Source organism: Lathamus discolor, chromosome 15 (assembly GCF_037157495.1).
Source record: "Lathamus discolor isolate bLatDis1 chromosome 15, bLatDis1.hap1, whole genome shotgun sequence".
Taxonomy (NCBI): domain Eukaryota; kingdom Metazoa; phylum Chordata; class Aves; order Psittaciformes; family Psittacidae; genus Lathamus; species Lathamus discolor.
Window position 1 is genome coordinate 5,739,220 of NC_088898.1, and position 26,476 is coordinate 5,765,695.

The 26,476-nt window shown below is 53.7% G+C and overlaps 1 protein-coding gene across 2 annotated transcripts; it reads right to left on the minus strand.

Moving 5' to 3' along the window:
- On the minus strand, positions 1-26,275 carry PTPA (protein phosphatase 2 phosphatase activator). Of its 2 annotated transcripts, none has more exons than XM_065695295.1 (10): positions 26,140-26,275; positions 23,613-23,713; positions 22,286-22,372; positions 17,314-17,439; positions 16,439-16,556; positions 15,796-15,895; positions 14,553-14,677; positions 13,955-14,055; positions 9,534-9,641; positions 1-4,512 (listed from the first exon to the last, which is right to left on the minus strand). In XM_065695295.1, the coding sequence occupies exons 1-10, from the start codon at positions 26,162-26,164 to the stop codon at positions 4,438-4,440; spliced, it is 966 nt and encodes a 321-aa protein (XP_065551367.1). In that variant the 5' UTR covers positions 26,165-26,275; the 3' UTR covers positions 1-4,437. The 2 variants fall into 2 exon arrangements, with proteins under 2 accessions (XP_065551367.1, XP_065551368.1); XM_065695296.1 differs by lacking the exon at positions 26,140-26,275 and adding an exon at positions 24,439-24,529.
- Positions 26,276-26,476: the final 201 nt, after the last annotated feature.

The following is a 26,476-nucleotide window of genomic DNA, read 5'->3' on the forward strand; positions in this document are numbered from 1 at the left end:
TGGGGGGTTTTGATGTTATTTATTGTCTGTGTTACAGCTGCAACCGGGAACATGGGGAGCGACTCCTTCCAATTCTAACAACTGTATTTACGCCCTGCACAGAGCCGGCCGATGTAGACATTCCCAAGCCCAGGCTTTTTATAGCAAGCAGAAGCACCCACTTCACCTCCTCAAAAGCCTCCTCTAACCTCCAAAGCCTGCTCACAGCCTCGTGCTCTTCACAGCGAGCAGCTCTCCAAGCTGAAGATGCTCGTCGGGGTTCAGCCCTTTCTCTGTTTGGCTCATCCTAGTTTGGAGTTTGGCACGATTCTCACAAGATCAGTCCAGGGAAAGAGGTGTTCGTCCCAAGGATGCTCAAGGAGCTTGTTCCGATGTCAATGGGAAGAGTGCTCATCCACTGAAGGGGAAGCAACGCTAAAGGATGAAGATCTCTCCTCTTGGCTATTAGAGCACGGAATGACCTCCAAAAGCCCTGTTCAATTCTACATCTGAGAAGTCGCTTGTTGAAGCAGCAATGAGACCCCCGTGGGCTTCTCAACCACAGAAGGCTCCCACTGGCACATCAGCAGCGGGAGAGCTCAGGTCACATTAGCAGCTATCCTTAACACCCAATTCCACCTTCTCCCACCCATTTCTGCCACCTTCCCTCTCTCAGGAAGGAAGTCAACACAGTTCCATGGACACAACACAGCATCCAGGGCTCTTGCATGCTTCTACACCAGTTCCTTGGGATACAAAGCACATCTGCATCCCGGAAACTGCCAGCTCAGGTTTTGCTGCTCACCAACTGCTGGTCCTGCAGTGGGGACTTGTTTATTTCATAGCAGGAACCCAGCGCTACGTAATGGAACTGAGCTGCACACCAGGGACAAGTTAATGCAGCAACAATGGCATGAAACAGTTCTATTCTTTCACTGCCATCACCGCACGAGGCTGTTTAACTCTTACTTCATTTATTCCTGGCTGCCATGAACAACCACTTGTAAAGGAGGGATGTGAAGACAGTGTTGAATAACAGCACAAACCAGCCAAAGAATGGCAACCCCGAAGGATCCAGTTGGGAAAACTGAGCTTAAAAGCCTGGCTTGGTCAGTTGGGCTGATGGGGAAGATGGTGAGAAACCCACACCACATCTGCTTCCCCTTCCCCACACGTCACGGTCACCAAGGGACGTGCTCAAGATGAATTCAAGTGCCTTCAAAACATCTATGATCCAAGAGGATATTCCTGCTCACCATCCATCCCTCCACGCTGCTGCTGCTTTTAGCAACATGCACTCACACAGCTGGCCTGTGTTGACAGAGAAGATACAATGCAGAGACAAGAACACCAGCATTTGCTAAGCACATCTATATTCACACCAACCACTCCGGTGAAGGTCCAGGTATGATTCCCTGTGGGAATCCAACAATGCTGCTGACTAAACTGATGCTGGAAGTTCCAAGTCAGCCCCTACAGCAGGACAGGAGAAACAGCTGAAGCAAAAGGGTCCCAGTTCTCCCCGTGCTTCACAAACAAGGCTCAAACATCCTTTGGTTACCAAAGTCTCTGATCTTCAAGGTATTTGCTGGCTTGCAAACAGGTCTCACACATCACTTGCGTGCCAAATCCGAGCTGGGACAGAGGGAGTTGGACACAGCCAAAGCATTAAATAAACAAACATACCTATGAGAGAAAGACACAGGCAGGAGGCACAGACGGACGCTACACCCGTTTCATGCACTTAAATAAGTCAATTCTGGTGCAAGCAAGGGATCAGCCACCAACACTGCAAGTGCCTCCACAAAGCCTCTGCCCTGTGCCGAAGGCTCCAGCCACGCTGGCTCTGCTCCCAAAGCAGGAGCCAACCCCGGTCTGGGGGAGACCAAGAGAGCCCCCAGTGCAAAACACAGAGACTTGAATCAAAACCACGATGGTGCAGGAGGTGGAGGAGCTGCCCTGGGGGCTGCTACCTGTGTGGAGCCATCGGTAGAGGAGCAGAGCCCCAAGAACCAGTAGAGATGGCAGTGAGAGGAAGGCAAGCAGCCGATTGCCACGCGACAGGGGCACATCCCAAGCGGGAGGATAAGACTCAGACAAGAATTAGCTGTTTGAAGTCCAAAAGCCCCCAAGCAGGACACATCTGCAGACTCAGGCAAGCCAGAAACACAAGAGCTCAACGTGAGCATCCTCCTCTGCAGGTCCCTAGTGCAGGGACACCGTCCCCAGGGAGCAGCGGCTGCAGCTGCAGGGGAAGGAAGCACCTCCCCAGCCGGTTTTGGTGCCGTGTGTCATACTCTTGGTGTCCCTGCCATGCATGGACGTCAACGTTTCTACCCACCCTTTTGCAGTGAAGTCCCACTTCCATGGGATGACTGGAGAGATGCGTTCCTGACCTTGGGCAGCTTTGGGATACCACGGGCTCTAGCTCAGCCTTTGCCAGCCAAATGCTGCAGAGCCACTTCATGCACGGTGACACTTGCCAAAAGCCACACAGCATGGAAATGCCTGTTGTCCCACTCCTGGCACTAAACTGCTCCCCTGGAGATGGAGCCATTGGGTCCCAGCAAGCACACTGACCACCAGCACCGCATCAGGAATGGATCCATTTGGAAAGCCAACACAAAACACATATCCCATTAAAGAGTAAAATGACTTAACCCCAGTCTTCCAGTGTCATTCCAAATGCAAGTTTATAGGGTTGTTTCAGCAGGTCAAAAGATCCTTGTCCCTGCCCAGGGCCGAGCCAGAAGCAGATGGGACAGTAGCAGTGCTGGAGAGCTCTGCTTCAGCTCTGCAGACACCTGCATTTCACTGCCTCTATTTAGACCCTTTTCTTGCTCTCTCTCCTCCAAGAACCTTTACAAGAGGAGCGAGCAGGTCTGACAAAAAGAAAATGGTAAATAAAATACAAACTGAAGCTAAAAAGCCACAAGCAGGTTCCCCACCACCACCACCAGTGCAGCAGCCTGGCTGGGGCAGCCCCACTGCCTCCTCCCTGCTCTGTGGGACTGCCAGGGAAAGGATCCCTGCTGCAAACACCACACCAGAGCCCCGTGTCCCCCACTCCCAGCCTGGGAGCCCCCAAAAGAAACATCCCCTCTCCAGATGCAAAGCTCTGGACCACCTTGGTCAATCCACACCAGCTCATCTCAAACCCAGCATCAGCCGTTCCTGGCCCCCAGGTGATGCTGCTGGCATGATGTGGACCACATCTCCATCCATTCACCTGCCTTCGAGATGCTGCTGCTCTTGGCACTGGAAGTGTGGTCCCTCTTCCCCAAAGTCCAGCACAGCAACACCAGCAGGGAATGACAAAGGGAAACAGCTTTCTCCAGGTATAACCTGCTATCTCACACTATTTATGCCTTTTGTTTCAGCACAAGTATATAAATGCATGTAAAGCTGCATGCTTGCCCCCTCATGCTGCCTTCGCTCTGGGGATGCCTCCCTAAAAGAGCTGGGGAACATACTGCTTCGAGGGGAAATCCCTTTGCTCTGGGACTGTCACTACAATTTATGACCAAGCAGTAGCAACCACGGTCACCTCGTGCCACTGAGGCCAGCCCAGCCCTGGGGCAGCAAAGCACAGAGGAGGAAACAGGGAGTACAGAGGGCAGGTTGGACCCAGTGATGAATGTGTGTGAACGTGTGAGGTTTTGTGCCCGTTAAGAGGGCGCCTCAGCAGGCACTGCCTGAGCAGTGTCTTTTCATAGCTGCTCCCACAGAGCCGGGTCCCTCGGGGAACTTGGCTCCGGCTCCAGAGCCAGCTCAGCCCCCCACAGCCCAGAAAAGATCCCCAGCTTCACCCAAGAGGCAGTGGTAGGAAAGAAAGACCCAGGGAACCTTGCAGAAGAGATGGAAGGAGGGGGCTTTCATTATCCAAAGAAAGGGAAAGGTGAACCCTGGGCTTCCAGCAACGCACAGACATTCCCTACAACTTCCTTGACCCATTTCAGCCCTCCCCGTGCGAGCAGAGGTGGCTGCGCACAGACCCGTGCAGGCTCACACCTCGCCCCTCACAGTGGTTTCCCAAACCAAACAGCAACAGGAAACTTCAATGAAATTCAAAAGGGAAATTGCAGTTACCACCGCCCGACACATACACACGTGCCTTCCTCCCCTCCACACACCCCCCCCACCATGAGAAGCAGAGGGGCTTTGCTACAAGGCAGCCCCATTCACAGCAGCCACGCTGCCCGCGGGCGCAGCAGAGCGAAGCACAGCCCCAGCTTGGGCGCTGGCGACACATCCACGTGCTGGGGACGTGCAGGAGGAGCTGCTCCGTGTCCCATCTCCCATGCAAGGCCAGCGAGTGCTTTGGATCTGTGGTTGCTGATGAAGATGTGCAGGAATGAATGGGCTGCGTGTGACGGGCACGGTGATGAGGAGGGGGTGAGGGGAGGAGGAAGAGCGCCGCGCTATGCCTCCGCTGCCTCCGCTCCTCCTGCGGCCTCCTTAGGACGTCACAGGCTGGATGGGGAGCAGGCTGCCGAACTTAAAGTGCTGGATCACAGGAAACTTCTCCAGGCACTGCAGGAGAGATAAAGAAGGGTGAATTCAGGAGACGTTTCCACCTTACGCATGCAGCCAGAGCTACATCCTGCCTCTGGGGTCAGGAGGCAGCGCGGCTCAGCTGCAGGCAGAGGGGTCGGTCCCGTGTCTCCCCCCACAACATTCCTGCCAGGCTCCCCAGGCCACTAACACTTCATAATCCCATCCCCTTCTTTTCAGGCAGAGCCTCTTGCCTGCTGAAATTCAGGCCTGGAGCATGAGCAGAAGAGGCACGTTGATGTCAGCAGCTTTCTCTCTCGCCACCTCTCCTTGCTGGAGCTGATCTCTTTGAAGAGCTTCACTCTACAAACACTTTGAGAGCTGCAGAAACCCCCCAGGGAAGAGACTCTCCCTCCCCAGGACAGTGCCCACACTGGGTCTGAGGCATCACCCTGCAGTCCCAAGGCACTGCCCAAACTGCATTCCAGGTTCTCAGGTCTTTGACAGACAAGCACCAGGGATTTTGCTGCCATAATTTAAGACGTGACACTATTCCCAACAACCTCTCACCCTGAAATTCCCACCACCATTGCAGAGTAATGATGGAAGGAGTATGGATCACAGATCAGCCGTATACACCCACTACAAGGCAGCTTAAGCTGCGAGGGCACAACCTCCTCTGCTCACCACACTGCCAGGGCAGGCAGGTCAGTGACTGTGGTCAATAACCATGTCTGGTTTGCCAGCATCAGCCTGGCACAGCCACTCAGGAGCTCTGTTTCTTTGAGTCATTGCAGATTCAGACTGCCCAGAGCCCAGAAAGCACAGAGCAAACTCACCTCCAGACACACAAACCTCAGCAGCACGTGTGGACCAACTCCACACTGCACCTACACCAACATCACTCTGGTCAGTTGTGAGCAGTTGTGCTGAACAAAGGCCATAGAGCACCTCACTGTGCTGCAGTGGGGACTCACCTACCAGGGTGCCTGCGTATGACTAGCGAGGTGGTGGCCACCTCCTTGCTGTAGGCAGAGGGGCAAGCTCTTCCCTCCCTAGACAGCATGATGTGAAGAGAGAAAAAGAAAGCCAAGTGCTCTTGGGAAAAGAGCCTTTCCCCTGTACGCAGCTGAGGCATGGATCTGCTGATGGGAGTCTTCTTCTGCAGGAGATGTGAAGTACAACCACAGCACAGCACCTACCAACTAACAGGAATCCATCTACGTTCTTGGCAGAAAGAGCATCTGCTCAGAGCTGGAGGGATGGATGCTGCACTAGGCAGGCACCCAGCTCCCCGCAAGCTGCAGCCCCAGCAGGAGGGTGCCAAGGCCACACTGGCTCCTGCCTGCAACCAACAGCCTCCCAGGCACATCTTAGGCACAAGATGCACAACTCATTCCTCCAGGCTCTTCTTCAAAGCACAGTTCCTTCCCACCAAAGGGAGGCAAGAGCCATGCTGTAGTTACCTTTTTCCTCTTTCCATAGGAGCCTTGCGCCCTTCACCAGGCTGAGCTAAACCCGCTGCAGCGGGGGAGATCCCAGAGTGGGGAGGAAGCAGTGTGCTGCAGACAGCTCTTCCCCCTGAGGCAGGCAGCCTGCCCTTGTGCTGTCATCACAGGCAAGCAGGCAGATTTTTGCTCAGAAGCCCAGGCCTATGGTAATCCCTCTGGAGCCAGAGGTCAGACAACTGGTTCCAGCACAACTGAACTGCTCGCAAGCGTGCCAGAGCCAAAACAAGTTTGGAGGTGGTGAAAGTACACTACAGCACTAACCAGTCCTGGGGAATAGCAGCCATGCAGAAAACCACACGCCTCCATGGCAAGGCACCAAGGAGAAGTAAGGCCTGTGACCATCAGGACACATCACCTTTAAAGCTTCCTAAGGCTCAGAGCTGCTGCCATCTCTCTGCACAGCCCCTCAGACAAACCCTTGGAAGAAGCAGGGCTGGGTAACAGTGACATGAGGGAAGAGCTGACAGATGAGTACTGGAGATGTAGACAGCTAGAAATGTCAGCCCAACTAGCTCCAAGGGGTCCCGTGGAAGACCAGACTGGTTTGGGCTCCAGATGAAGAGCCTTTTCCACCAATGGGAACAATGGCTATCCATTCCACTTAACATTGCCAGCCCAAGAGGAGACATGCAGAGAAACTTCCTCCTCTATCCAGCAGTACAAGCGCAAATTGACTGGATTACTAGAGGGGCCAAGAGATGAGGTTCTCCTTGCATCATTTTGGGTGAGACCGATGCAGCCAACACTGGCTCAATGGAAGGGACAGGCTTATTTTCTTCTTGTCACCATCTTGACCACGCTGAAGGTCTGCTTGGGATTCAACTGGGGAGTAGATTCATGCATCAAGTCCAACCTTTAAAGATGGAACTGGGACTAGATTAGTTACAATGGAAAGTATTTCCCCAGTGACTGCAGAGAAGGAAAGGTCAGGAGACTCAAAAGCAGGCTCAGGGGGAAAACATCAAGGCTGCTGCTTTAACCAGATTCTATTCTGTCGACTCCTTCACTCGCTTTTGATGGAAAGAATAAGAAATGCCCTTGCGCTTCCAAGGGAACACATCTTCACCCATTATATTTATATTATAAATAGACACATTTGAGATTCCATAAACACACAGAGCTGAAGACACATTGTCTTCAGTCTACTGCCCACCCACAGACCCTACAGCAAGCACCCTTGAGTACCTAAATCCAGACCAGAACTCCCAGCCGCATGGATGTACCTGGACTTTCCGTTGGCTGATTAAAGTCATCCCACAGAAGGGACAGAGAAGAGATAAAGCATCCCGAGTGCTTTTAAATGACCCAGGTCTGGGGAACTGCCCCACTCCTACCAAGTGGCAGCAGGTTATGAGTGAGCATTTGACATCTCCTGGTCTGCTCCTAGCAAGTGAGCCCTTTGCTCTGCTGCTGCCTCTACTCAAAACCCAGCACTGAGCACTTTTCAGCCACCCCAGACACGATCAGGAGCTGAAGCTTCCATCAGTGTCTGATTTCACCCAATCTACCTGCAGTGGGTGATCAGAGGGGCGGAGGAAAGGAGGGGCACTCTGCTTGACTCAACGTCTTCTACACCTCAGCCTAAATTTGCGTCATTTCTATTCCCAGCAGTTTGCGTGTTCTCCCCATTGACACAGCTCTAGGTATTTCCAGCAACCCACCAGTACTGGATCCACCATTCCCACAGAATATCCTCTACTATTCAAGTCAGACCAAGCCCTCCAGAGAAGATCACATCTTGGGTGTACCCAGAGGAGCCAAAGAACCCCGCACTTTCTATAGGATCCTTAAGCTGTGCCAGAGAGATCTGCCCCAGAACACCAGTGGACAGGCACACTGCATGTGGGCATATCACTGCCAAGCTCCTCCAGCCGTGTACGTGCTGCATGAAGTGGGAGCAACCCTACAGTGCAGGGCATGGGGGGCACCAGGCAGAAGCACCCAAACAGTACAGGGCATGTGGGATGCCTGGGGAGTACCCGAACAGCATGCAAAGGAACTGATGCAAAGGAAAGGAAGGAGGGAGGCAGGGCTGTTGAGGCAGCAGCAGAGCACACTCTAGCTTTTAGGGGACCACTTTAACAGCATTCCCGGGGCTGGGGTCTTCCCATCACACCCCCCAGCTCCCACACCAGAGCCTCCAGCTCCGGGTTTCCTGGCAGGCAGCAGAGCTGTGAGCAGGGGCAGTCCCGGAGGAGCAGCTCAGGGGCACCCCTCCGAGGAGCAGCCAGGGGAGGGGGTCGCCCCCAGCCCCGCTTCTCCTCTTTGGAGGCTGGGAGGAAAACTGAGCTGGGGGCGGAAGGAGCCAGCGGGCCTGGGAGTGACACCTCACAGATTAGAGAGGTATGTGGCCTGGAACCTAAACACAGGATGTGCAGAGCAGAGGAAGGGCTGGGGGAGGGAGCGCCGAGCTCGGCACAGTTAACCCCTTTGTGCGCCGGGCCTGAGCTGCCCACCAGCCTCTGCCATATGTCCCAGCTCCGGGAGCGTGACTGCCTTGAGCAGAGACCACAGAGAGTAGGATTAACTCTTTCAAGCACTGCTGGTCCCCCCGGGCACCCCAGGGAGCTGCACCATCCCTGCTCCTCCAGCATCTTTAGCACAGCCAGTGCCGCCCTGCAGAGCCAGCATGCTCCCATCCTTCCCAGCAAGAGAATGCCGCCTGTTGGCTGTTCCCTCCGGAGGCCCAGATGTGGTGGTTCCTGTCCTGCTTCCTCAAGCTCAGGGTTAGCTCGAGCAGGAAGGAGAGATAAGGGAGAGCCAAAACTGCCCAGTTCCCCAGGTCAGGGCTGGCCAGGAAAGCCTGCTGGGGCAGCGCCAGCACAGCCCCGGTGCATGGAGGGCTGCCAAGCCCAGGAGGTAGCAGTGGCCTCACCGTGCACGCTGCATGGGTGGGACATGGGTAGGAAGTGTTCAGCCTGCTCTGGGGCTCCTGAAACGTGGGATGATGATTTAAACTGTCTCCTTCAGCTGGTAAAACAACAGTGTGGGGACCAGAAAGCCAAGCAGGGCAAGACACCAGCCCTAACCCTTCAGGTTAGATATAAAGAAGTTCTTTACTGTGAGGGTGGTGAGGCACTGGCACAGGGTGCCCAAAGAAGTGGCGAATGCTCCATCCCTGGCACTGTTCAAGGCCGGGCTGGACAGAGCCTTGGGTGGCATGGTTTAGTGTGAGGTGTCCCTGCCTATGGCTTGGGGTTGGAACTGGATGATCTTAAGGTCCTTTCCAACCCAAACCATTCTACGATTCCATAATCTAATCTGGAGACCTGCAACTTGCACTATGGGAAGACAAGAAATGGCAAAAGTCACGTCTGCAAGGAATGGCCAATTTGGGACTGGACTGGGACAAGCACTAGGCAAGCAGAAGCCTACTCCTAGCCAGCAGCACCTGAACCATTCTGGGCCTCCAAGCCCCATTCAGCGTGGGATAGCAACTGGCTGTGATGGGCGCCCCACACCAAGGAGCAGCAGAAGAGCTGACCCACAGTGAAGTGGAAGGGAGGAGGCGTGTGGGCAAAGCAGCCTCCCCTTGCTCATGGAGCTCACCTCTGCCTTGTACATGCGGATGAGGCCCTGGTTGACCTTGGACCAGGAGGGCACGGCGCTGATGTTCCAGAGCTGGTTGGAGTGCTCAGCAAAGGGACCCGTCTTCATCTGAAAGAGACCCAAAGCAGGGCTGAGGGAGCCGGGCCAGCCAGGAAGCTCGTGCACCAGCACTGACTCACGCTCACACTCTCTCCAAGCAAACATTCCCACCAAGCCCTGTGACCCACGCAGCAGCCACCTCACTGCGCCTTCCCTCCCTCCCTCCTGCTGCGGCCACATCACACGAGGCCATGGCAATCCAGCTCCCCACCTTCCTCAATGGAATTAAGCCTTTTCCTGCCACGCTTTCCTAATCTGCACACCTCCCTTTTACTGACTGCTTTAAAAAAGCCCCACATAAGTCCCGTTCTCCCCTTCCAGTAGAGCTTGGCTCAACGCTGTTCCTATTCTACCCAGAAACCTCACGGTGCAGCTCTGCTGGGCTTTCCAAGAAAATGACTCATTCCCCATTCAGATCAACAACAGGCAGCAGCGACAACCGCCGCTGCCTTCCCTGAATGCAGAGGGCAGTGCAGGTTGGCAGCAGCTCCGGTGCCTGCAGCCCATTCCACACCTGCCTCTAGCACAGGAGGGCTCTGTGGGGAGGCAGGAGCAGAGGGGACACGCTCCACTCCCGCTCTCCAAACTGGCTCCATGGCTGCGAGTTGCACGCTCACAGCAGATGCTTTAAATAGATCTTGAATATGGGGGTTTGTATTTGAATACCCCAGGGTTTCTCCTCCCAGGGTTTGCAGGAGGGAGGCCGGGGGGGAGCCGCAATCAGGGACAGTTGCACGTAGATTCCCTGGGTCGCTGTCTCTCCTTCTCCTCCATGAACAAAACCAGACCCTCGGGGAGAAAAAGAAACACAAGGCAGCCACTCTGACTGAGCGAAGTTCCCATGACATCAGAAACCACAAGGCCGAAGCTCACGCTAAAAGGGAGCGTGGGGAGAGAGGAATCTCTTGGATTCTCCTTCTCCAACAACTAACCCCTTCCCTCCGCGCACGCACAGGCCTAGAGCGAGGGTGGGAAAAGAGCCTCCAAAACCACCCCTCTGCCTGCTCTAAAAGCAAGCAAAGCCAATCAATCTGCTGTGGAAAATAGCTGCTGCCCTTCTGCAGTGTCTGTGTGGCAGCAGAGAGAGTGGGTAAGGGGAGGAAAGCCAGAACACCCCACTGCTTGGAGGACAGCGTGCTTCAAATGCACTGACCACGGGGCTGGAGCACCAGAAGCGGGTCTGTAGCTCTGCCCGCAGTCGGGAGAGCGCAGGCGCATCCCCACTTCCCCTCGGCAGTGCTTGGGAGCCGGGGGATGACGGATGAGCTGCTCACCCATTCCCGCTCGCCTCCACCGTGCACGTTCCTCGCGGATACGAGATGGAACACACAGATACACAAAGCGCGACGCTGTATTAAGCACAAGGATTTGGCACCCAGAGGCTGCCAGGGAGCTCGGCGCCAGGCGAGTCGCTCCCAGCATCCCCGTATGGGAGCTGTGGCTGTGCGCCTTTCGACGCCAAACCTCCCTCCAGCATCGCTGCTCTTCGCAGGGGCACAGCTTGCATCAGCCACCGCCACTCCGCTTTGCTTCTCCCCCCTCTAAGCTGGAGTGAGCGTGTTGGTGAGCACAGAAGAGGCAAGCATGGCTCTCCAGCCCCATGCTCACACCACTGCGGCCCTCCTCATGCAGGGCGCCAGTGAGGGATGGCTTGGCTATGGTTTCCTACTGGGGAGGGAAAAATAAGGAGGATGAAGGAGGGGGAACCAAAAGGAATCATCTCCTTCCAGCCACAAAGGGCGAAGAGGGAGAGCAGGAGGGAAGAGCAGAGGCAGCGAGCACGCTGCAGTCCCGCAGTGACCCCAGGGGAACGGAGTGAGTCAGAGCAGCCATATTGAGCAGGAAATTACTCACAGACGCGGCGTTCCTGCCTCTCGGTTCCCAAGAGAATCGGCCTTTTGTAAATGGTTCCTCTGTCAGTGCCGGGGGGAGGGGGACGGCTGAGGCCGTGCTTTCCTGTCAGCTCCTTCCCTTCCAGCAGAAACCCGAGCCCTCCCTTCCCAAACCTCCAAATTTAGAAGCCAGATTGAAGCTGAAATTCCTGCTGCCTGCCCTGGGCCCTTGGAGGAGCATCTGGGCAATCACAGCGCTCCACTGCAACAGCCGGGGGGTACCCGCACCCCTCTTCTGCACAAACACACACAGCCCTGCCACCGCTGCCACCCACAGCCCCTGGGGCAGGAGGCACCACAGAGATGCTCCCAAACCATCCGCATCCCCGCACCTATGCGTACTACACACACACCCCGCAGCAAGGGGACAGCTCGAGACCCAGCCAGCTCCATAAACCTCACCCTATTCCAGATCCACACATTCAGGTCCAAAATGACCCCACAGATTTCCCAGCTTATGCAAGGCTCCTGCAGGGTGGTGCTTGGTGAGTTCAGGCTGGACATCACCTCACTGCTACCTGAGGTTTAAATATACACGTGGCAAACACCACGACAGTGTGCATTCATACCCTGAAACGTCACACAGAGCCTGAGAAAAATATCTGCTCAAGAGCATATCCTCTTGGTTGAAGGAAAACAACCAGCCTCGGTTGTAGCTTGCTGAAACAAAACCTGCTCTCATGTCGGTAACACGCACCGGAGACACTATGGGAACTGCTGCGGTGCTTGCTACGTGTTTAGCAATACTAAAGGAGAGCTCTTTCCAGCTGACAAACTCAGAAGAAAAATCACATCGTTCATTTATTAAAGGTTTTAATCCCTTCTCTCTTTTTTCCCTGCTATTTTGTTGTTGATTTTGGAGAGAAAGCGGTTGGAGGGCACTCGAGGCTGTCCCAGCCCCACCTAGCGGCAGTAACAGCAGTCCCAGGAACTGGGGAGAGAAAGAAAACCCCAAAATTTAAAGGCAAACTCTTTCCTAAAGACAAGCGGTGCCTGCATGGAGGTGGACTGAAAACACCATGCATTAACCAACGCAGGTTGCTGCCATCCCTCAGCGATCACGCCAGGAGGGCTCCTTGCCACCAGGTGGCACTGAGGAACTCAGAGAAACGCCAAATTCCAGGATTCTCAACAGATGCGCAGGAAAAGGAGCAAAATCACTGGCTTTAGAAGTCTCCCAGGAAGCTGACTTTCTGCAGGCGAAAGCAGAGTGACCTGAAGCTGCAGCTCGGTGCTGTGTATCTTAAACCTGACGTGTCAGCTGTGCACTCTACACAGACACGTCAAGTGATGCACGGGTTTATGTTTTTAACAGCTCAGTGCACTGTCTGGGTATGAGAGAGGATCAAACTATAATGAAGCTTAAAGTATCTTGGCTCCCGCTTTCCTGTCCTCATCTTGATCTCCTCTACCAGCACCTCTTTACTACCTGTGGCAAGATTTATGTCTGCATTAAGGGTGAAACCCTGTGAGGTGCTAAGCACCAACAAACCCCAGGATTTGAAACAGGGTTTGTGCCTAAGGCTCCATGAAAATTTCCTACATGAAAGGCTACGTTCATATTCTGAAACCTCCCTTCTCTCTAATCGCTAAATTAGAGCTGAGTAGGGGGGAAAAGCAAACAGAACAAAGGGCAAGAATCACACTCTCACCTCCAAAGCAGCTCTGTCCTAGAGACAATAAAGCCCTTACCACAGCAGAGCATGGAGTTCTTGCTCTCTGCCCAGACCACACAGCAAGAGGGACAGTAGAATCATGGCCAGATGATCCAGCTGAGGGCAGAAAGCTGTGAGCTCTCTCACTGAGGAACACTGCCCATGGTTGGCAACAGACCGAGTATCACCAGCCCCTCAACCCAAGGGTCCTACAATGCTTGAGCAGAAACACAGTCCTGATAGCGTTGCCAGCTGAGTGAATCTCAGCACCATCTCTGCTGTAGATTGTGTGCAAATGAGGCACATTTAACGGGCAGCTCCTGGCAGAACATGGAGGAGACCAAGGTGCACAGAGGTTTGGGAGCCTGCCCTTAAGCAAGGGGAGGCCCAGGGCCTGGCAGGCAGCACCCAAGGGCTGCAGGGAAGGGAGGTGATCTTGGCAAGCCCAGCTGGTTTGCAGCTCCTACTTCATCTTCCTAGCATACTTGCAGGCACCAGTCTTCTCCATTCAAGTTCCCACTGACTGATCCAAGGTGATTTGTTTGCTCTTGTTACAGCTCCCTTCAGCTGCAATCCACAGCCCATCTACCTTAATTATACTTCCCTCTCAACATCCCTGTCTCAACTCATTCAAGGAGAGCACCTCAGACATGCAACAATGGTTCATCCACACAGTTCCATGAGAGCAAACTAACAAGCAAAGGAGGAAGAGAAAACCACAGTATCTACTGTAAAGAGAACTTCCCTGTGGGACAAACTCCCTTCCAGTCCTCACCTCTGTAATGAACAGGATGCATTCCAGGAACATGAAGTCCTTATGGTTTTCATTTACCACCTTCTCATCAACAAAGTGTCGAGGCTCCAGACTTGGATGGTCTAAAAAGAGTAAGAGACAATAAGAAGTAACTTGGATGCTATCCCCCTCCTGAGACTGAGTTCAACCAGGTCTTTTCCTGTCCCCCTTTCAGAAGAAACAGGATCCCCCCATTGTAGAGCTCTTCAGAAGCCACCACAGAGCTGCCCCCTTCCATCTTATCTCCCACTCCAGTGCCTCAGCACTGGCAAACTCCCCATGGCAAAAAAAGAAATGTGTTTTCTAGCTCCAAAACCAAACCTCACCTTTTAAAAAGCTTGCAACTATTGCAATGAAGACAGATGTACTGTACGGAGAAGCCTTTCACCTCCCAGCCTAAGCAGCTAGCTTTATTTGTAAAGCTAAGGGAAAAACACAATAATCCAAGCCCCAAGGAAACTCTTCTGCTGCACCACACACAAATTCGACATATTTGAATTTAAAAGTCCCAAACCCCAACATTTTTGCAACTGAGACAGACAGGGGGCAGGCTGGGACACGAGAAGGTTTTCATTAGTACCTATCAGCTGGGAACTGCCCCATATGAAAGGTAGAAACTGGAAGTCATCCAAGCCCCACACGCCCTGGCTGCCAGCAGGCTCCATCCTGTAGGTCTTCTGAAGTTTTCGCATCACTTCGAGGTACCTGAGACCAAGGAGAGAAGGAAGGGTTAAGACAAGGTCGTCTTCTGTCTCCACTGACTTACATGAGGCCAAGAACCATCAGTCTGCTTACAAGCAGGACCCCTATCTATAGCACAGTACATAGAATTCAACTCCTTTGCCACAGAAAGCAGCCTGAAGGTACATATAGTAGTAAATTCCAGCACCTTCTAAAATAGTTGGTTTGGTTTGTTGTTGGTTGGGGGATTTTTACACCAAATTCACTAACAAATCAGGTGGCAGGGCTCTGTTTTATTGAATGTGTCTCATGTTGGTGCAGATCTTCCTTCACCCCCACTGTTATTTGATAACACTGACACTTTGCTCTCCTTCAACAACTTCCAGAAGATCTCAGAAAGCTTTTCCCTTATGGCAACTGCTACTTTCACTTTTCAGTTGGAAAACTAAAGCTGGAGGCACCATTGAAGGAAATTCTTTCCCTGCTACCAAACAGCGATAGAGCTGGGATTAGATCTCTGCACCCCAAACGCCCATTCCAGCAGTTCCATCAGTACCAACTCTACCTCCTGGGCTGGAAACACACCTTGGGGAGCAGTGGGGACCTACCAGTTTCATCAAGAGCTTTTTTAATGCCTGGAGAGCTGCTGGATCCTCTGATCAGATCTGCCTGTCACAAAGCACAGAGCTTCACCCACGTACCTCTGCAAAGCTCAATAACTTGTGCTCAGCCCAAGTAACATTCCAGAAAGACACTGTCTCTAAAAGACAAAGAGCTCTCACCTCTTTTGGAGGCAGTTATCACGGGTCACCCACCACACAGACCATTAAACAGTACATCTGCCTCCTAGTTTTGTCTAAATTTGCCTTCAGTTTTCCCACTCTGCTCTTTTTCCCTAGGCCACCAAGGCCTTCAGCACTCATGTTCTCCATGTACGTCCCTGAAGGCCCTTGACTGCTCAGCTCACACCCCAAGGAGGAGGCACATTTTGTTACTCCCAAATGGGTGTGGATGAGTGGAAGAAAGGGGCACAACAAGGCTACAGGAGGAGTCTGGTGCATAGAACAGGCAGTAACATCTCACACAGCTGGAGGAGGACAGGGACCTGCCACATTGCAGCCCTTCTCCTTCCATTACCTCACCTGTTAAATACTTTAAAGACAATGGCCATCTGGTCATCCACTCTGAGCACACCGATTTTGCAGAGGCAGCAGAGAAAGGCTGCAAATGCAGCTTCGTGACCTAGAGTTAAAGAACATGAAGAGATGTGACACTGGTGTCTCTGGAGCCCAGGACAAGCTTCCTGTAGGCACAACGGCTCTTCAGAAATCACAGTCCTGTCTCAAGCACCTTAATTCTATTGTCCCTATTAAAGCCATGAGCTGACAGTACTTCATCCCCACGCAGCACCCACCCAAAGATACCTACTAGACATCCATTATTAACTTTGAGAAAGGAACTGCAGCTCCCAGTGTAGGAACAAAACGCACCTATAGTCTCACCACGGTGAGCTAGGACATGAGCCTCTGGCTTGGGACACAGAGGAGGGGAGGAAAGGCTGAATTTCCTTCCCTGAGCTGACAAAACCCCAGCCACTGGGTCCCTTTCCGAGGACAACATCTCCCCCTGGTGCTGGCGAGCAGCAGCTCTCTGGCAAGCACTGCACCACCTCCAGCTCTTCATCCTTTTACCCACGTCCTCCTCTTCCTCTCCCTATCCAGATTCAAAGTGGTGTTTCCTTGCACCCACAGCATCCTGTTCTCCTGCCTTCTGGTGCCCAGGTACCTGTGCCATAGTCAATGCGGGTGGAATTCCCCACGGATTCCTTCAAGTACACAGCCACTTCTGGCGCAGCAGCAGCCAAATGCTTGGGAATCACTGTTGCCACCAACTTCTCTGCTTCCTGAAAGACACAAAAGACTCCTTTGAGTGAGTGCAGATGTGTCCCATCCCCAGGAAACAGTTCCCCCCCTGCTCAGACACTGCTGCAGAGTGGGAGCTGCAACGGTGCAGTCCTACAGTGGCCAGAGCCAGCACGGCAGAGTAGGGAATCTCCTGCTGAAGAGCTCATCTCCAGACATGGAGCAACCCATGGAGAGGTTGTCCTGACATTACCCAGACCACATGTATTGTGCAAGAAAAAAAAAGCTTCATCATCCAAGTCCATCAACCCACTTACCCACTTGAGTCAGCTACACGACAAAAGCATTAAGAGAGCAGCAGACCTCCTGCAAGCTCATTGTGGCTGGGACTGTGCCACCTCCAGAGCTCAGTGCAGGGCAAGTGCTCTGAGCTGAAGGAATTGGAGCAGTTTCACAACCTTCCTCTGATTTTGTGTGTCAGCCAGCAGCCAGCAGACAGAGGGCAGGTACAAACCTAAGGAGCTCCTTTGGTTTGGAGGGCCCTTGTGGTTCATCCAGGACCAGAAGACCCAGCCAAGAGCATTTATATGGACCACTTGCTCTCATTTGAGGAGAAGACAGCACCAGATCAGGGGTAAGTGATGCATGTCAAGAGGTGGATCCTTTACAGCTCATCTGAGCAGTTCCTCTGGAGGCTGCTTGGCTGCACACAGGGATGGAGCTGTTCTGCTGCCCCTGCTGGGCATGCTGCCCTGCTGTAGGAGCTGCATGTACGCTACACGGGAAAGCCATGCTCACCTGGTCTAGTTTGGCATACCAGGTCCTGAAGGCTTTGTTCCCAAAGCGAGAGGGTTGATCCACTGGCGGGGTTTCATCAATCCATCTGTCAAGGGTGTTCAGGAGGGCCACCAGCTTTTCAATGGGCTACAGAGATAAAGAAGATGAGGGGTCACAGTGACATAAACCAGAGCAGTCCTTCACACTCCAGCATCTCTGCTCTGGATCGGAGTTGTTAAGGCCCACACCATCCTTCCCAAGGGTGACAAGCAGAAACAGGATGTGCCAACCCTCCCCGAAACACAGAGGGCTGGGTTAGCCTTACCCTCAGCAGATTAGTCCACTACAAAGCCCAGCCTGAGGCAGGCTCTTCAGTCACCCACACAGACTTTCATGAGCTGTTAACAGCACTGTGCTGTAAAGCCTCTGGGAGAATTGCTACAGCAAGCTCCTAGCTATGGGGCACACAGCACTGAGCAGCAGGGAAGTGCTACAGAGGTCAGGGATCCCCAACACAAAACTCAAGGCTCTGCATCTTGAGGGTCCTGCATCCCCCATTGGATAGAGCATAGCACTTACTACATAACCTCACCAGTGGCTGGTGATGTGATTTGCCCTTCTCAAGGCCTCTAATCTTTGTCCTGAAGTGTCTCTTAGGAGGCAGGATTAGCAGTGTTGGTGTTTGTACAGCACCCACCACAGCAGGGCCTAATCACAAGTCAACCTTCTCAGCACAATTCCTGTCGCTTCCAACTCATACCAGCAAGGCAGCTCCAACCCAGGGACACTCAGTGGCAAAATACAACCTACCTAGAGGCAGCCTGGTTTGCCCAACAGTGGTTTCACCAGAGCAAGCATGAGCTCTCAGTTCTCATAGAAATATCTCATCACAAACAGAAAGATGACGGGAAGGCAACAGCAACAGCAAGAAAACAGAGCCCTCTTTCTTATATCTAGCAAGGAAGGAGGAATGTGTAGCATACAAGAGAATGACTGCAGTTGACACTGTTGTGGCCATGAAGGAAGAGAGATCCAATACAAAATACAGCACAGTGTCTCAGACTGTACAGTTAGGACCAGGGCTGGCCAAAGCACACGGCCTCCTCCCTGCTTTGCCCATACAGCACCAAGAGGCAACACCACAGGCAGCATTTTAAGGAGCTACCAACGCTTGTAGGAGGCTGTGCTGATGACTGGTCAAGCCTGCCAGAAGCACTGGGATTCTCCTCGCCTGACTCCAAGCAGCCAGAGAGCCCACAGCCACCACAGCAGCTGGCCAGGCCCCAGGCAATGGAGCTCCTGTGTCTCGAGAGGGGATTCCTCCTTCAAGGGGACAAAGAGGACAGCAGAAGCAGCGGCTGGTTTGACTTTGCTGCAGGCATGTGAAGCCGGCTGGTCTCCTGGGCTGTGGTTCAATCCTTCACATTTTGCCTGCTGGGAGGACAAGGAAAGAGCCGAGCCCAGCACGTTTCCAGCCCTTGAAGTGCCACTTAAAGGGGCAGGGAGGACGGGCATGGCAGAGCTGGGCTGAACCAGCTGCAGACCGCTCCCTGTGCCCTCTGCTCCCAGAAGGAAGGGTCCTGTGGCAGACACAACCTCCCACAGACAGCAGCTCCCAAGCTACCATCCCAACGACATAGCGGGATCACCAGTGGGAAGCAGGACTGGGCAGGGGAGAGATCCACTCACCCCACAGGACCTCAATACTTGGCTGCTGAGCCAGGCTAGAGGCTAAGACAGATTGAAGACAAGACCTAAGGCCCAAGTGCCAAGGGACAGAGGGGACCAGAAGCTCCTCTGGGGAGGCTTCAAGCTGGAGCCACTACAGGCCAGTGCCCCACATACACAAGGACCAAGGCAGCGCAGCCCCCTCTGCTTCAGCTCCCTCCTAAAACACCCAGCTCCCTCCTGCAGACACCCAGCACCTCCCCACTGCTCAGGGCCAGGTCTGGACTCAGCCCTGCTCCTTCCTGGCTGTTGCATTCCCCTGCAATTAAGCAACAGCCTCCCCAGCCCTGGGTTGCATTAAATAATTAAACCATGCTGGTGATTTATCCACCAGCACCGCAGCTCATTCCCAGCAGCCCCCGTATCCCAACCCCTTCCCAGTGAGCACTCAGAGCTGCCTGGATAAATGGCTGGCAAGGACCAGCTCCTTCCCCTGGGGAGCAGCAGGGTCCAACCTCCCCTTCCCCACTCACTTGCTTTAAAGGGATTAAAAAGCCCAGCCCCACTGCACACAGGAGAGCAGGACCCAGCTGCTGGCTCAGCCATGCCAATAAATAATTCAAGAGATGCAGCTCATTTTGGGCTCAAAGCCCTTTGAAAAGGGGGTTACTAAAAGAAGCTGCTTCCCATTGTCCAGCAGAGGAAATCCTAGATCCAGAGCTAACCCCAGGTGGGAGAGAAGGAGGGGAAGAGCTGAGCTTCCTGGAACACAATCATCAGCTCCACTGCAGCCTTATTTTGCCTGGCTGGGCTTTTAAGCTCTATTTTTGCTTTACCTTTCCAATGATCAAAGCAAGGACAGCCTCCCCCCTGCTCTCCTCTTTGTGCTGATTTTGCATCGCCTTGACCCCAAGCCTGCCACCGGTCCCAAAGGCAAACCACAGAGCCTCCTACAGAGCACAGACCTGTCAGCATCTCTCAAGAGCAGGGGCCAGGCAGACAGAGGTGCTGAGAAGGCATCTCAGCAGCCAAAGCTGCCTGCAGGGACCAAGCCTGCCCCTGTGGGCTCCTGGAGTAGGGGGCAGCTCCTAAAACCAGGGCATTTGCTGCTTCCCTCTTGGAGCTACAGACCAGCCAGTTTCCCCCAGTGCAGCGGGCTGTGTGAAAGGAAGGTCTGCTCCTCACATGGCCAAAATGAACCTCCTCCTCACTGCACTGCTCCTCTGATCAAAGTCACAGCTCTGAAAGTGCTCCAGGCTGCGGCCCCAGCAGTTGCTGCACAGATCCCCACGTGAAAAGCATTCCCTGCAGGAGGAGAAGGCAGGTCACAGCCTATCAGTCAGACAACCTTGTGCCAGACACAGTGTCTACACCAGAGTCCTAAGCAACAGCTCAGCTATTGCTGTTTGTCAGATGCCTCCAGCAAAACCCCAGACAGCTCCATGCAATCCTGCAGTAAGAGCAGAGCAAGCTCAGCAAGTCTCAGAAGGGGCTCAGCCCCCAAAGGATCCAGCAGACAGTTTGGTATCGACACATGCTATGCTGGAAACCATTAAGCTGTCTCGTTCAAAGCACAGCAGACCGTATACTTCCCTGTGTTTCTTTTCCATAGCAAAGCAATAGCAGTAGGCCACAGAGAGGATACACATTCAGCAGAAAGGATTCCAGGAGGTCATTTGCCCAAGGAAGGCGTCCACAGCATTTGATCAGGGAGGAAGATGGGATGGCACAAAAGCACATCAGCAGCAGGTACAGCAAAGGAGAAGAAAGCAGAGCAGAGATGCAAGCAGAGGCCACAAGGGGCTGAGCCTTTAAAAGCACAGATAAGCAGTTTGATGTACAAAGGAACCTGCGTGAACAGGCAACCTCATCAACAAGGCAACCCTGGGGATGCTCCACCTGTGCCTCCAGCCACAGGCTTGTGCTCTCCTCAGCACCAGGGGGGTGAGGCACATTCCCTGCCACTTCCCAAGCAGTGAGATTGTTTCCCTTGTTTGTCACCTGGACTGGAAGCATGGATGGAAAACATTCACTCCAAGAGGGATCTGCTGCAAGGATGCAGCCCCGATACAGAGCAGACAGCTCCGAGGGGCTGGCAGAGAATGGTTTTTTTTCCCTCTCCTTTGTTTTGTTCATTTTTAATGCTTTGTTTCCCTAGAACTGCTCTGTGAATGGTTGGGAATGAGCGAGATCCTGACAAAGAGAAAACTCAGAGGTGAATGCAAACAGCAGAAAGCAAGAGCAGCATCTGACAGCAGTTTCTACTGAATTGAAGGAACAAAAGGTGGACGCAAAGCCTGTTGGGGAGGGACTTGTTATCCCTGATCCTCCCTCCGCAAGAAGTACAGGCAAGTTTCTCATCCATACACTGGCTCCTAGAAGGGAAGGCTGGACTCAACATGCCTGCTTCAAACACAAACGACTAGGTTAAAGATCACTGTAGGCTGCCTTCCCACACCAGAAATAAGCTCGAAACACAAAGGGCCCAGCCTGCTGCCCATTCTGCCTGGATCTTTTTAGACTATTCCCAGCTTTCTTGTACAACCATGGTAAGTTTGAGCAGTAAAACACACCCAAGAATCTCCTCATCGAATAAAGAGCAAGGGAGGGGAGGTCCAGCATGCAGCACAAAAGCAAAGGTGGTGGCCAATCTGCTCTGCAGATCACAGCAGCACCTAGAGAGCCCTCAGGCCAGCAGTGAGGACGGCTGAGGCCAGGCAGTAACACCAGGGAGGACACCTGCCCTCTCCCTCTGGCTCCAAATGGTTTTAATGTGCTTGAATAAAGTGAACAAGCCTTAAAACTGGCCACAGCAGAGCCAGGTGACAGTCACATTGAAGCAAGGGGAAAAACACATCCTTTCTGCTTAACCCCTCGGAAGGGGCAATCCTGCCCCACAGGCTAACCCACCCACCCCAGCTCCCGTCTGCTCCACAGTCCCCATAGCAATTTGCTGTGGCAAGGCAGGGCCAAAGACAAGCCTTGAGCTTGCACACTGTCAAACCAGACCCTGCACAGCTCGGCTGCTGTGAAAACAGGGTTAAAATATGTCCTTTTCTGCGTCCTCCTCCTGATCACCAGCTCCTGTCCACTTGTAATTTGCTTCACTTCCCATCCAGCGAGCACACAGAGCCTCTGCATCCTGGAGGGAGGACTGCAGGCTGACATTTGCATCCCCAGTTGCATTTATTCTCCCTGGCTCCCAGTTAAGCTGCCAGCTCATTCCTCACCTAGGAAATATTCACTGTAGAGCCAAAAAGAAAAGGAAAAAGGAAAAAAGAAAAGGCAGAAAAGAAGAAAGAAGGGATCCAAACCCTTCTCCTACCTCTGAAACCTTGTATTCGCAGGTCAGCTTCTTGCCCTTGACACCTTCATTCAGAGTGAGGATGAAGCCCATGTAATCTGCATATGCCTGCAAACACACCCAAGAAAGCAGGGTGTTAGTGAGTACCCATGGTCTGTCTGACCAAGCACTGTGGCATGGAAACACTCCTGCTCTCCCAGGGAACCTTTCCTAACAGGCAATGCTGCTCTCTTGGAGACAGCCAAGGTGCAGGGCTGGCTGTGAGGTTACTGCTATTTTGGGCAGGAGGCAGATGGTGACTGCACCAAGAACTCTGCATCCTGTGGTAACAGAGAAGAGAATCCTAAAAATGCTCACACTGCCCCTGATATCATTCCTGCAGCTCCCTGCCTCCCGCCAGGTCAAATTCAAGCTCAACTGGGCTCAGCTGTACCCAGACATCCTGCTCTGCTTCTCCCAGACCTGCACCATTATCTCCACTTTCTTCCTTCTACTCTTCTCCCATGCTCATGCATTTTAGAGAAGTGGGACACAGCCCAGGCTGTTCTTCCCTGTAAACTGGCTGCTTCTGAAGCACCATATCCAGTGTTTGGGACCAGCAGACAAGCACAATGCCACCTCTCCCTCCTCAGGCCTCTATTACACAGAAGTCCTGATCAGGAGCAAGTCCGTAAACCCAGGAGACCAAGCAAAGAAGCTGCACTCAAAGATATGCCTGACACCTGACTATAACTTAAGCTTCTCTTAAGACATCACAGATCAGTCTGGAAGGGAGAACTTGCTCCTAAGAGGTGGGACAAGTCTGGGCTAACACACCAATCCCTCAGAGGCAGAGAGGGGAGAACCTGCCTGTTCCACCAGCTCCACACATACTGTAAACACAAATTACCCAGGCAATTGAAGGCCTGGGCTGTAGAGCCCTTTCCAGTACAGCAGGGTAGGAAGGCCTCAGGAACCAACTCAGACTGGTGCTATTAGAGGACCAGGACCACAGAGAGTTCAATCAGTGCTGGGTTAATCCAGTTTTGGTGTAATGTCAGACCAGGTAGGGTGGAATAGTTACCAGCTTCTTGTCGAGCTTGTTGGGAGGGAGCACTAATGACTTTCAAGCATCTCTGGGCTCTCTCAACATCTGGGCTCTCCCTGGCTCCCTCCTTTGTTGGAGCATTTTGCTGCCAAGTAATTTTCCTACAAACAGGCAGTGACTCTTCTGCTTTAAAACACAAACCAATTCATTTCCCATTACTTGCCCAAACCTGCTTTACCTCTTGGCTGTCCACAGACCAGACCTGGCTGCCACTGAAGCATAACCACCACTTACCAGCCTTCCCTGAGCCCAGAGCCGTACCTGAGAACGCTTCCACTTGGCCATGTCGGAAACCATGTTTATCTCCTTTTTGGGGATCATGAAGCATTGCTGGAGGGGAGGAGTCACCTCCTCAGTGGTGCCTGGGAGATGCAGAAAAGAGGTAAAAGAGAGGCAATGGAGAAGAAGGAATCCTCTGTCTTTTCTTAGAAATCAACATGTATTTCTTAGGAGACCTCTCACAGCTTGCACTGTTATCTCACCAAGTCCTCCTCCACAAACAGTGCCCTCCCAATCCCCAGATAACACACTCCTAAGGACACTGCAAGGCTTCACAAAGCGGCATTATGTTTGTTTTCCCCATTAAAGATGCATCTCCCATCCAGGCAGAGAGAGAGGCTGGTGCAGGAGATAACAAAGCCAACACCCACCCAGTTTCAGTCTAGTGAAGCCAAGCCTCAGGCCACGTGGAGCACTGAGCTCTCCTAACAAACTAACCGTGCCTTGGCTTTAGGGTGTTAAACCTGAGCTGCTCTCCTCTCAAAAGGCCAACTCCTGCAAAGGTAAAGCTGGAGCAATTCAATAGGTGGCAGTCCAGAGCCGCAGCCCCTGGTCCAGGCAGCACAAGGGCTTGGAGGATTCCAAGACACAGCCTCTTCCAGGGGGATGCTGTGAAGACCATCTCATTTTAAAGCTCTCCCAGAGCCCGGTATGTAATATTTAATCCAAACACAAGTTGTTAATTCTCTGCAGGGGCTCTTTTCCCCAGCCTCCAAACCAAGGTTTGCTGTGAGGGTGATGGCAATGGAACACTGGAAGCCACAAATGGAGTTAAGAGGCGATTTGCGTTACACTCCTATAAGTGTACCTTTCAACAGCAAGAGGCAGGCAGGAGACCACCGTTAAGGAACCTGGGTGCTGATGTAAAACTCTGCATTGTGTCAGAGTCACCCAGTTCAGCTTGTTAATCCTAGAACATCTGAAGGCATTTGGCTCAGCACCAGCTTCAGCAGCTGCTCTCCGCACTACCGCAAGTTCGAGCGCCAGCTCCGTAACACACACATAGAATCATAGAATAGTTCGGGTTGGAAAGGACCTCAAGATCATCCAGTTCCAACCCCCCTGCCATGGGCAGGGACATCTCACACTAAACCATCCCACCCAAGGCTTCATCCAACCTGGCCTTCAACACCGCCAGGGATGGAGCACTCACAACCTCCCTGGGCAACCCATTCCAGTGCCTCACCACCCTTGCAGTGAAGAACTTCTTCCTTATATCCAACCTAAACTTCCCCTGTTTAAGTTTTAACCCATTACCCCTTGTCCTGGCACTACAGTCCCTGATGAAGAGCCCATCCCCAGCATCCCTGTAGGCCCCCACCACAAACTCCAACTCCTTAAAACATAATGAGCCGCATTTACACAGAAAACACTACCCGGGAGCATCAGCAGCCCTTTCTGCATCAGAGCAGCGCTGTCCTGGAGGCAGATTAAGGGGAAAAGGAATCCCAAGTCACAGGAACCACTGTGACCTGGGTGTGCTGCGGACTGTCGCACAAGCTTCAACAGCCATTGAGCTTCTCTGCCTTTCAGATTCCTCATCTATGGAACAAACCTCATCACCTGCCCGGGGTTTTTATGGTTAATTCCAAAGTCGCAGTAAAACTTCCGGGTACAAGGATAGAGGAACAGCACACAGGGAGTTTAAACGAAAGTCACACACGCCTCTCCTGGAAATCCGGCACGCAGCTCAGTGACCAGCATAGCAACCATGGAGCTCTTACTTTAAAAGAGCTTGGAACACCAAAACAACGACAAACTCCAGAGCCGTGGTGGGAAAAGGCAAACAATGACTTGTTCCATCAATACGGACAATACAGAAAGGCCAGAGATGGGGCCAGGGCAGTGCCCTGGAGCGGGGGGGCCCGGGTCTCAGCCCAGCCCCTGTCTCATCACAGAACTTGGGTCTTCTTTCTTATCTGTCTCTCAACCATCCCCTTTCTGACACACACACTTCGTGTATTGCCTCCTGGGGAGGGGAGAACGGACACTGACAGAAGGGAGCACAGTGCGGGCTGCAGAGGTTATAATAATGATACCCCTGTATCAGTAACACATAACCCAAAGTCCAAGCTCGTGGGGAGCGGGTGCAATGGACGTCTGCAAACAGCCCCCACCTCAGCACGGGAAACCGGAGCCGCAACAAACGGGCTGCGGGTGCCGGGGAGCCCCGACTGCAGCACCCCAAGCACCCCAAACCCGACCGTGCAGGCCCGAGGCTCCCCCGCCCGCCCCCGGTCCCTGCGGTGAGGGCAGAGCCCGGCCCCGCCGTCTCGGGGTGCGGGGGGGGAACAGGCGCAGCGGAGCTCGCCCCCCCGGGCCAGGCTGAGGCGGCTCCCGGTGCCCCCCGCAGCCGCAGCAAAGCCCCTTTCCCCTTTCCCCCCCTCAGAACCGGGCACTCGCTGCCGTCGCCCGGCCCGGCGGCCCCGTGCAGCCCAAGGCCCTGCGGGCCTCCCCCCGCACACCCCGACCAGGCCCCAGCCCCGGAGGCCCCGGGGCCGCCCCTCACCTGCCCGCCGCTCGCTCTCTGCCATCTTCCCGGAGCCCGGTCGCCGCCGCCACCCCTCACCCCTCACCTCCGGCCACGCCGAAGCCGCCGGCGGCCATCTTTGAGCCGGGCACGCCGCCCGTCCCTGTCACTCGCGGGGCCGTCCCCCGGCCGCGCGTCCCCCCCCCCGCGCCGCCATGTTTGTGTGGGGCACGGACTCGTGTGGGGCACGGGACCGCGGGGCGAGGAAGCACGGCTCGGCGAGCAGGAGGCCGCTTCCCGCAGGCTCCCAAGTGACGGAGGAGCCGCATCCCCGCCCCGCCGCGGGGCTCCCTCCCTTCACTGCGGGATCGTGCCC